Consider the following 12,300-nt stretch of genomic DNA (forward strand, 5'->3'; position numbering starts at 1 on the left):
GTGTTATCAGACTAGGGAAGTTGGAAACCAAATGAAAAGACAGTGACAAGGCCTGTGAATACCAACTATCATTCTTATTGTATTGTTGTGAATGAAGGCCTTGAAATGCATGAAAGCATGAAAAGGTGCATTGTCTTTCATTACACAGTCTGTGAAAAATATAATTAAACCATTACATACAACATAATTCTGTTGTAAAACACTAAAAGACATGAAAATTGATTCTTTATTTCCAGTTTATGCAACAACAATTACTGACTTCATATTGCCTCACTATGTGCACACATTTATAAAGTTAAAAATATCTGTTCAATCCCATTTATTGTACACTCAGCCATGATGCCCAGTGTGATCATATGCTCACTACAGAACATACAGGTGACACTACTGATATGTTTTTAGAAAAAAAATAACAGGATTTCATATGTGGAAGAAGGTGACATCAATTAACCCCCAAATTTCTAACAAAGTCAGATACTAACCAGCTTGCTTCTTTGTATCTTCAGAGTTAGAGTTGGCTGTGCCATGAGTGGTGCTCTGGGACTCTCTTTCTGGACCAGGTACAGGTATGAACATGCTTGCTGGCAGTACTTCACTTGCTGTTACCTGGAAAAACAAAGAACAAAGGAATTCTAGCGTGAACAATCTTGCTGAGTGATAACGCAATTTCTTAATTTAAAACTACAGATGCAAACGAGGCTGCACAAAGTAGTTGCCATGACATGGAGGAACTCTGACCATCACAGATTAATAATTTATACTGGAATGTTTTTACACAGCACTGAGGGTCATTGACAAACAACGACCAAGAGAGTCAGTGCTGAGACGCTCATATTTTTATGTTATTTTCATATGCATCCTTCAACAAGGGCATATGAACATGTGCATACACACAATCAGGACCATATTTGCACAGAATGTGACGTTTCAGTCCTATGCTTTGGCATGTATCGAATTAAGATGATGCACCTTGTGTCATACAGTAAAAACGTTTATTAGGGAGACCTGATGACTGTTATGACCCAATCTTAGACACCCACTACGGAGCGAATAACACTCCACCACTGACCAAAATCACCACAGACACCTTTAAAAACAACCCAAACCATTACAAGTTTCCAGCATAGGAGCTTTTAAATACATCATTCCCAGGCCAGGTGTACCTCAATGAGCAATCAGATCTAGTACATGTGGGCAAACAATATTACTGTTGACCAAAGGCGTCAACTTGGGTCAAATGTGGAACAAACACGCTCTCATCGAATGAGCAGCAACCACACAAGTAGCCAAATCAGTGCGTGCCACTCCCACTAAAATTGTTACCAGCATTAGGTGAAAAGAAGAAACACCACAAAACAAAATATAAGACAGTTACTACTTTACCAACACAAAAACAATAACAGAAAAAGTGCATGTAACAGCCACAGACCAAAAGTGTCACGTTACTCTGCACAGAAGTATTTTATATATTTAAGACAAAGTGCCCAAACAAGGGCCATATCACACAAAAAGAAAAGGTGCAAAAACTAGGGAAACAAGCTAATCTAGCTAGTCTTCAGGGGTTTGCTGAACTCAAGGCGACTTTAAACACCGAACTCAATTCATTGCCTAAGACCGAAGAATAAGCCAACTGCAATACACTGAAGAGTGCCCCACACAGAGATACATCAAAAACAAGACCACTACACTCAAAGGCTGCTAGATACACACAAAACTCACATTTATGGAACCTTGTGGATGCTCAATCCCAGATGAGCCCCCCATCTGTTGTACCTCACCCCTAGGCAGTCCTATGGGTCAAACAACACTTCACTACTGACCCAAATCAGCCGCAGAAAGACACCTTTAAAACAACCAAATCCATGGAATTTACATCCCCGGTTCCATAAGAGTTAGGATGCTGTATAAAACACAAATAAAAACTCAATGCAATTGTTTGCAGATGAACTGTGTTTACTGACTGTGTTTTACAGTGTTCCCGAAACCATGTAGTAACATCCTTTATACAATCATGTGTTCACAAAGAAAAAACCTTGCTCCATCCTTGCTTGTGAACGACAAGTCTTTCGAGGAGGACCCTTTTATACCCAATCAGGACATTATCACCTGTTACCAGTGAACCTGTTTACATGTGGAATGTTCCAAACAGGTGTTTTTGGAGCATTACACAACTTCTTTCCCAGTCTTTATTTGCCCTTGTCCCAACGTCTTTGAAATGTGTTGCTGGCATCACATTCAATTAGCAAAATTTTGCATTCTGTCCAAACTTTCAACAGCAACACAAAATGCCAGGCTGACAGGCAGCAAGACCAACAGTCCCCACAGCAGAGGCCTCTATTCTAATGCTGGCACAGAGGCTTTGAAACACAGGAAACACATACAGCCATACCACTACTGTAACAAATGGGAAGTAGGTAAACTATATTCAGCCATCTTACAGTTTTAAAGCTACTGTAGCTTCAGTACCAATGAAATTAGGAATTGCTTTATTAGGCTTCAAGCTCCTTAATAAAATGGTAAAATGAAAAGAAAAACATTTTAATTGCTGACAAAAGGGAAAGCATTTTTAATTTAAAAATGAAGTTCTTTACTTTTTACTTTTCTAATTGGAACATTTCAAGGACGAATAAGTATTGATTACAAAAGTACAGAGAGGAGCCCAAGTTCCCCCTGCTCTCAAAAGGTTGGAACCAATCATGTGTGAACGGCAGCAGCCTCTGTTTATTCCTGCTGCTCTGCCCCAACTTTCTTCCCTTTTCCCCCTCTGATTGCCTCTTTTCAAACCTAAAACCTGATAATTCCTCGCTATCACTAATTAACAGTTCCCTATTTAACCATAGTCATTGGCTGAAACCGGGAGAGGCTGGAAGATGAGACCCCATCTTCTTCACCTTCCTTCAATTAACTTCACAAACAAAGTAATCAGCTTCACTCTACATGTTGCATTTCAATTCCCACCCCACCGTATCCCTCCCCTTTTTGGTATTTTGCTGCTGAATCTAAATTTTTAGACACTTTCCACATTTCAATCAAAGACTCATAGGTTGTCCTTTCAAGTAATATCTGTACATACAGTCAGGGGCAGGGGAAAATGTTTTAAAAGGGAGGGCGCCAACTGACCATACAGTGTGCTGACATGTATTTCTAGTGCAGAATGGGGGCTCTGTGGCAATGTCAGTCGTGACAGTAACAATGACAATGGCAGTAACACACACAACTACTCACTAGGCTAGCAGCTACACACGAATAATAATAATAATTAAAAAAAACAAACAAACAATGTTTGTGTTCTCATTTGGAAAGTCTGTGTCACTTATCAGCCACAACATTCCACATGAAGATCTGCTGGCAAGTCGCACAACAAATGTAAACAACTGGTAAATTATTCCCTGTTAGCCAGTGGCTCAGAGCAACACAATGTAGTGAAGTTGGACACTTTTCCTGCTCAGTTTTAATGATGTAATCCTATTTTAATCCTATGAAACACACAAACTGATAAATCAGTTTAAGTTAGCCTGCCTGCTTTAACTAACTTTAAATTACTACTGTTGCAGCTAAGATTCTTACCAGCCGCCACTTGGGGGGCTGCAGCCCTGGCACCCCCCACCCCACCTTCCTGTATCTACACATACAATAATACACATAGTAAATTCACAATGAATAAAAATTATAAAATTTGATAAGTAATTTATATTTCAGTGATTGAAATATACGTCTGAGAGTGGAGTGTCAGATCTGTATGGTCAACACTTTGGTTAATTTACAATATGTACCATATGCTTTCTAATTACCCCTCTAATAGGCACGGTGAAACACAGTGTACTGTAGAATGTCATATGGCCTACAGGCCACATCCAAATAGAACAGATTCATCCTCAAGCAACAGGAGTTTCAAGGTTAAGTAGAACAGTTAGCAATTTCCATCACAAAGTACAGCACGATATGGTTGGATGGTTTAGCAGAAAACATGCAGTCATCTCCTTTTTCTTATTTTTGTTAGCTCTCTATTTCTTCAAAATGAAAAGTGGAAAATGAAAACAACCAGCACAGAAAGTCACAAAACAACAAAAAAAGCAATCATTTAAATTACAAAGTGGACTGTTTCTAGACAACTGCTTCATTAGGCGATTAGGGGAAAGAGCAGAGTATCCCAAGGTCACTTTTAATTTGAACCACCAAATTGGCAAACATAGTTCAAAATGGCTATCATCCAGCCTGACTCAGAATTAATGAAGCACAATTATTTTCATTACCCCTATCTTACACAGACAGAAAATTAGACAGAGTGAGGAGTGTGTATATGAGATAGATATACAGCCAGATAGACAGACTGTACTGTATATATGCATTGTATATGAGACAGTGATGAGAGAGTCATGTGTAGGGAAGGAAAAGAGGGAGTGCAAAGAAGATAGGTAGATGAGGGGATGAAGGGTGGGAGAATGAACACATCATTATGCATGCTTGGCAAGAAATAAAAGTCACCTATTTCAGAATTAATTAGGCGCTTCTCCTAAGACATGTGAAAAGGATAAAGTACCTTTCCATCTGCATTCAGCAGTTATAAAAAGGTGCTAGCTTTAATGTGTGTTATATTACCTCTGTTCTATCACAGCCCTCTTGTAGTGGTTCAGCACATTACCACCTCTATAAAAGAAATAAATATTGCTGTCTACCATACTAATGTGCTTGCCATTTACTTTCTAGATGGAAGATGAAGATGGCGAGGCAGCAGACGGAGCAATGTTTTACTCTGTGATTGTCCAGCAAGCTATTTAGCTTCACATGATAGAACAGCACAAAGATTTGCTCAGTGATTTATAAGAAAACAGGGCAAATAAAATTTTATTTCCTATTGATGAGTATTAAAGGAAGCAATGGAAGTTTTGTCTCTGGGTAGAAAAGGGTGCATCATTGCATTGCAGCTGACATAAATCTAACTTCAGGACTTGAGAGTCCTGAAGTTAGGACTCTAACTTGCATGACTCGAACTACAAACACTGCAAATTTTCTATCTTATTTCCTGTTGAAGGGAACCTGAAGAAGTGTTTTGTTTTCTGCACAGTCTATACATATTAGCATTTTTTTATATGAGACTTGATTACATACTGATTTGCCCTGCGTAATAACATTTCCATTGCTTTTAGTTGAATTTCATGAAGCGGGAAAACTGTTCATTAAATTTTGATTAATCTGTGTCACAATTATTTTAACATATTCATAATGAAAGGCTTTGTTTTGACTTGCACACAGGTGATCATAGACGTGGCAAGAATGTCAGCATAGCAATAAATGATCTGGGAGCTAAGAGACCCGCTCGTCTTGAAATCATTAAAAAAAAATACAAAAACAGATTATGAGTTCCCCCTCCCCAAATGACTGTGATTAGAAGAAAGCTGTAAAAAGGGCTCTCTGGTGATGGGCACATTAAGACAATGAAAAAGAGGAGAAAAATATGCATCTTAAAAAGGCCCGATCATTCCCAATGAACCAATGGGATTGCCTGCAGCCATTTCACAATTAACAGCATTCTTTGTGTTTGATAAAGGAGTGAATGTCGGCAATTTAGAGGAGGGAAGACAGGAATGATAATTGTTCTCACAGCCAGGCAGCCACTCCAGGGTGAGGGATTGATTAAGAGCAAGTGACTCATCTTCTTGGCATTGCTGAATCCTTACACTGGTCCTTGACCTGACCCACAGTGCGCAATCTTACTGGACATATAGTGTATAAATAGCTATATATTGGGCCTATACAGCACAGCTTCAGCTGGCTGTGGTTTCCTTGCCTCTAACACAAAAGAGAAATGACAGTGGAAATAATGGCAGCCACAATATGTGGCAGAATGGATAGAGAAATGGGAATCAAAACTTAGATTGGTGCTATGTATACAATACAGCTTACCCAGGTGGCAAGGCCATACATTTGTTAATCTATTGTGCCTTTCCTGCCCTGCAATTCCGACTTATACAAACTTTGGATAATGCATTACCTAAAGTACTTACACATTCCATTTGCTATAGCGCTGGAAGACCAGAATAAAGAATGTGTACTTGCCGTGCCAAGCTAATACATACCGATCTAACAAAACACAGGCCAACTTCAGGTTACCTTGAAATATGCAGGCTGGTAAAGAAAAGGAATCAAAAGCATTGCTGTCTGAGAAATAGAAAAAAAAAAGGAAAACTAATCACACAACACAGGACTTACTGTGGCAATAAGCTTATCAACACAGTCAGGAGCCACACTGTGGAGGTGTGTGAGGTGGAACTGCAGGTGGATCTTGTTGTTGAGCATGTCTTGGCATAACGGGCATCGCAACATGGGCTGGACAGAGTGCTGCGTCATCACGTGCATTCTGAGGCGATTCAGGTCCGTGTTGGTGAACTTGCAGTAGGGGCACTGGTACATCTGATTGAAGGCAGAGACAGGGGGAAGGGGGGTAAACAGATCCACAGAGGGTTAATAGAACAAAATGGGTGCTGTGAGCATGGTGGGCCAGCTTGGAGAGGAGTTGCAGATCAGGAAGAAGATTGGGGCCCCCTTCCCTCAAGCAGGCAGATCCCTCTGATCACAGACAACTGTGTAATACTGAGCACCACTGAGAGCTGGCACCCACTTCAAAGTGCTCTCATCTGTCAAATGCTATATCGATTTTCCACCTTATACACAATTAGCAGTGCAACTGCAGCAGAAAGGTTAAAATAATTTTGAGTAAATTTGAAAAAGAAGTCTGCATGATATGAAAAGTGCCGGTGAGATAACTAACTAAATAACTGAAAAAATTATCAGAAGAATATTTTAAATTTCTTCTTTTAATTGATGTCTAAGTTTCAAGCTTTTAATGAGGGCTTGGTAATTGAGAAGCAGATGACCTTTAGCATGAATCCTCTAATTCAAAGAGATTTATGAACATCTGAAGACATCAGTGTTATCAGAATCCTGTGGTTTGTAACCCACCTGCTCCGCAGCACTCTTCTCAGCCGTCCTGGGACGCTTTGAGGAGAGCGTGCTCTCGGAGGTCTCTGACTGCGAAGAGGGCCTTTTGGAGGGGACTGGGGAATCTGTCTGGTGCTGCTCCAAATGGCCGGACACTGCTGAACATCCACAAATTCACAGACGCACACAAACAAGGAGGGATAAAGAGAGGAGAGCAGACATGTCAAGACAAGGTGAGGACTTGGCAGCCTGGGAGCAGGGTCAATCAATAACACCATGGATAAAGGGCTTTGGAATGTCTTTCTTAAATGTGATATAAATGCATTTAATGGGCATTGGGCAGAGAAAGTGTTGTTATGCAACACATGTCCACCGATAAAAAATACCACACACTTTTTACTTGTCTTTCCATGCTGCTGCAGGGAAACTCGCAGCCAACGTGCTCTGATGGGTTACCTCTCTCAAGGCTGGCTTGTCAGGATATTATACTACACCACAAACAGCTAATAAAAATATTAATTTGCCACAGGGTGCAACTTTACTTTTCACCATTATCCATATTTGCAGTCCACATGAGTTTCTAAACTTGAGACAAAGTATCCAAACATACAGTGAGAAGGATATAGAGATTCACATCAGTCTAAGACTTTAAACACAACTTGTTTCTGTAATTGCTTTTCCTCAAATACATCTTACAGTTTATGGCTGTTCATGTCTCACATATGTGTGATGTTCAAATGTCAGCTAATGTGCAGTATACTTGAGACCAAAGCTTAACAATTGTACAGCTTTTTGTCCTTATTGTCACAAAAAGGATAGAAAGAAAGAGCAGAGGAAGATGGTAAAATTCTGATTTTTGTTATCTTGACCAATAGTTACAGTTTTACTTTGCCAAAAGTTGGATTAATTCTAAAGGCCATTTTTAAGGGATCAAAAAAAGATTTTTTTTTTCTTTTAAAATCAAGCAGTGCCTACGGTTTGACTAAGCTTAGAAAATTCCTCAGCTCTTTGTTTCCATAAGCAGGGGAATTTCTGTAACCAGCTAAGCCTTCTCCAGTGTGTTGTAGTTCTGAGGAAGTGGACTGTGACAAAGAGAAAAAAAGGACAGCAAGAAAACCTCTTTTCAAACCCCTCAGCAAATCTTGATATTTCCTCAAAGCTAGGCTGCATAATACAATGAGCTTTCACTTAACTTGAAGATTTTCAAGACATAAAAACATGGCATTGGGCTCAAAGATGGCATCAGACTGATGATCAGTCATACCAAGGAATATTCACAAGATGCAGCCATGCTTTACTGCTCCGTCTGTGGAAATGTAACAAAAGGGCTACAGCCATTGTTTGGTGACTGCCAGCTTTTGGAAAGATTTCATCAACAGGTCATCAACAGTATGTTGTTGCCTGAAGTGTTTCATTGGCTCACAAACTAAAACTGCGTTTCCATCCAAAGTACCCAGAATGTTTAGTTCCAGGAACTGAAGGTTCCTTCAGCCCCTTGTTGCCTGCATTTCCACTGTGGTCGAAAGACTCCCTCAAGAAGGGACTTTTTTTTTTTTTGGACAGAACTTACTTTAGACTTGTCCCTGCAGTAGAAACGTTCCTACAGAGGTTTCTAGTCCCAGGAAGAAGTTCCTGTGGTGGAAACGCAGCTTTTATCACTAATCAGATCATCCTTTTGACGCAAACAACGATAATATCAACAAAATATCATATTTTTCTTTCCATGTCTGCAGAGGAAATAAAACTTCTACAATAACTACCAGAAAAAGGGAAACTAGAGGTGGCACACAGAACCGCATCACACTTCAGCACTCCAGTAAGCACGGGCTCACAAAGGAGCTGAAACCACATGGAGCCTGCGTGGGGGAGCTGCAGTCGCACCACGCTTTGTCACCAGTGGAAAGAGTTCACTGTGAAACTTAAGGGGGTATCTTACAACCCCTAACAAACCCATAAAGATTGAATTTGGCCTGATTTGTACAGTCCTAGAAGGGCAAATTGAGAACAGAGGGCATTGGTAGGGGAGGGGTGGTTTGGCGGGGGGTCAGGTTAAGCGGGGCTGACCACGCTCCTGTTCCAGACATTAAAATGTCAGCTCCAATCAGGACGAGGGCAGTTGAGCTGATTATCCAGTGGGGGACCTGGCTTTGGACAGAGCAGCCTGCAAGATCTCCCAGAGACATCGGGATCAGCCAGGGAGGCCCTATTAGGGTCCAGTCACAGTCAATCCTATTAAACACATCCGCCAATAAACAAAGGGAATGTTAAACAAAAGGAACCTCCCATTCCCTGACATTAACCTCTCAGTCATGGTAGTGTCCTCACCAATTCCTCCTCCTCCTCAACTCCTCTTCAGTCTGCTCTGACTTCCCTGGACTCATCTCTCGAGGAAAACAAGGACATTCATCTGTGGTCACCTTCAAATTTCAACAACCTAGTTGCTCACATGTAAGAGGACAATCATGCCAATATTTATATATATTATTTAAGTTTGGGGGTCGTAATTCCATTAAATCCTGACAAAATGTTTTCCTTCAAAATATATATATTTCTCTTTCAGCTGGCATATTGATTCAGTTAGGAAACACTGATCTCTGCATCATGGCTTTTGCCTCTGCATCAGCAGCTCTGTAATATAATCGGCAATGTTTGACTTCTCACCAGAGGTCTCAAAGATACAATGTAGGAAAGGAAAACTAACTGTTCTTTAAGTCATGGGACAAGCAATGAGGAAAGCAAAGGAACAGACAAACAGCAGCCTAAGCCCATCAGCAGCTGTTACTATTATATCAGATAGCAACAGTTTTAAGCACCTGCTCTTAATTGTAAAAAAAAAAAAAAAAAAGCTGTGCATGGGACTGAAAGAAAGAAGTATGGCATCTAATACAACTTAATGTATAATTTCCATTCATTGGAAACGAGCAGGTAACTGAGGGCTTGTGCCACAGCGATTAAGTGTATACATACAGCACAGAAAGTAAGCATGGATTAAGTAGACACAAGTATCCTCTCAGCCTCATGATTAAAGGATAAACATAATTGATTATAAGTACAGTCCACTTTCACAATTACTCAATAAGCATGAGAGAGGTGAAACAAGTGGCTGTCTATGATAAGGCACTGGAGAGCTGCCGTAGAAGGGCCCAAACCGGCTCTCTAGCTCAGGGTATTTTATGTTTATGTGTGTGTGAGAGACTGAGAGAGAGGGGGACAGTTGGAGGGCTGGGGGAGCTTACTCAGAAGCAGTCTCTCTCGTCACGGCCAATTAGGACTCTATAAATCTGATCAATCCTCTTCTCTTCAGAATCCTACACCCTTACACCAGCACCAGCACCATGACTAACATCCAACTACTGTATCCTGTTTTTCCATGTCAAGGCTGATGAAAGAAATGACTGAAACCTTGAAAAGCTGGGAATGAAATAGGAATAACTTTTTTGTTGTTGTTAGGCCCAGTCTAAAATGGTAGATTGGACACTGGTGTCCAGTAGATGGGCACACGCAAGATGTACAATGTGAGCAGGTGATCAGAACCAATGACCAAAACATTGGGTCCTGATGGTGCAGGGGACATGACTATTAGAAGAACAATGTACCGTTGAGAAATAACAGAAAAGGACAGCAACTGGTGTGATATGGTTTGGATGTCAAAAACAGCTGACAACAACAAGAGGCGAGGTACAGTTTTACTTTCTAATGTTATACAGCTGGGGCAATTGATAGAAGACGGAAAAAATACAGTCACAAAAAGTTTTGAAGATGTAAGATATAAGAATAATTCCCGAGGTTTTCTCTAATATTGCAGTCACTGGCCAAGTTACTGTTGGAGTTATAGCTCTTAAAGAACTTTTAAGAGCTTTTTGAGGGCAATGCTTTAAAAAGACCTAAAACTACAGTTTACTTCTGAATTTAAGCCTTGTGGCTGGTTAGATTAACAATGCTTGTCCCGCTAACAATTAGCGCTCCACAGAGACCACTGCAGCGTCCCTCTCCGTCAGTGACCTTAATGTCTGCCAGGAGTCTGCCTGTACCCTGACCTCTTATGCCTGGTCATTAGACACAGAGCCCCCATCCACACCAAACCTCCTTTGACAGATACACAGGGTGGGCTTTTGTTTGAAAGCACAAAAGGCAGAGCAGGAGCGGAGAAAAAAAACCTACGAGTCAATTAGGTGATTATTAATTCATGCCCCTTTTCCGTAAACCAGAGGCTTTTGTGCTGTCGAGTCCCGTAAGTGAATTGGACTTTGGCACCTTGTCTCACCTCCCATAGTTGGACTGTATTATTCAAGCAGCAAAGGGGCTGTCAGCATGCTGCCTCTGTGTCTCTGGAGCAATCACAGCCTTGTTGTGCTTTTAAAGGGAAAAGACATGGCTGCTGGACAGAGTGACTGACACAGCATAGACTGAATTAACCACCACAGGTCATCTGCCATTGAAATCTTTCAGCAGTGCAGTCACTGCTGCCATTAATCTGCTTTGTCCTTGGAAGAGGTTATCCATATTCTAAAGTGCGAGTTACAGTAAACAATACGTGAGGAAGTGGAGGGCGGGAAAAAGATTGGTGTTTTGGAGGGGAATTCCCCTCCTACTGACTGCCATGGGGTCATCATCATCTCCGGAGCCTCTGCCCCCTCATTACTACAGTTCCTGTCACGTCGTGGCAGCTTCAGGCCTCCGGTTGTAAAAATTATAACCTATCATCCAGTCCATCCACACCAGCGAGGCTGCATAACTTTACTGCCTATCTTTGCCCAGAACAGCCCCAGTCTGCCAATCACTTTAAACTTCAGCCCACAATTCCTCTGCGCGGTGAAACTCAAGGATCCTCAGCGGGACACTTTGTGAAAAGTGTGTCCTCTGATCCTCGACTCCCTGAAACCTTTCGCCTGTACAGGGCTTCTGATGCCCCTCTGCTCCTTGCAATGTCTTAAAATCCCAACCTCTATTCCCTCTGCAAGTTGGCCATTAATATGGAGATGATTCAAGTCCCCCAGTGCTACAACTTTCTCTTTTAATGCTATGCCAACAATACATGAATGGTGTCTTTTCTTTTTCCCATTTCTTTCCAGGTTTCTAATCTATAGCCTGTGTCAGAGACCAGAGCAATAAAGGGCAATGTTCCATTTCATCCAATATTTCTCAGGTAATTATTCTGCATTAATTAAAAAAAGAAATCTGAGAAAACTGAGTCCTTGAACTAAAAACCTGATACAAAAACCTGATGAAGCTATGTATGAAATCATTTCCTTTTATATATGAAGCCCAGATCTACTGAATTGTGACAGAGTGTTATGCTGCCTAATGACATGGTTGCAAGAAAGGCAAATCCAAGATGAAAAATTCTGGAAATATTAATTA

General features: G+C 40.9%; 1 protein-coding gene across 3 annotated transcripts in view; it reads right to left on the reverse strand.

Moving 5' to 3' along the window:
* zfhx3b (zinc finger homeobox 3b) overlaps nucleotides 1-12,300 on the reverse strand; it is a 214,270-nt gene that overhangs the window by 12,990 nt on the left and 188,980 nt on the right. For all 3 annotated transcript variants that reach the window (XM_070960027.1, XM_070960036.1, XM_070960019.1), the window contains 3 exons: nucleotides 6,961-7,097; nucleotides 6,211-6,411; nucleotides 483-606 (listed from right to left, as the gene is read on the reverse strand). In XM_070960027.1, coding sequence (XP_070816128.1) covers nucleotides 483-606; nucleotides 6,211-6,411; nucleotides 6,961-7,097 — 462 coding nt within the window. The remainder of the gene's footprint in view (nucleotides 1-482; nucleotides 607-6,210; nucleotides 6,412-6,960; nucleotides 7,098-12,300) is intronic.

This window comes from Chaetodon trifascialis, chromosome 1, assembly GCF_039877785.1.
Source record: "Chaetodon trifascialis isolate fChaTrf1 chromosome 1, fChaTrf1.hap1, whole genome shotgun sequence".
Taxonomy (NCBI): Eukaryota; Metazoa; Chordata; class Actinopteri; order Chaetodontiformes; family Chaetodontidae; genus Chaetodon; species Chaetodon trifascialis.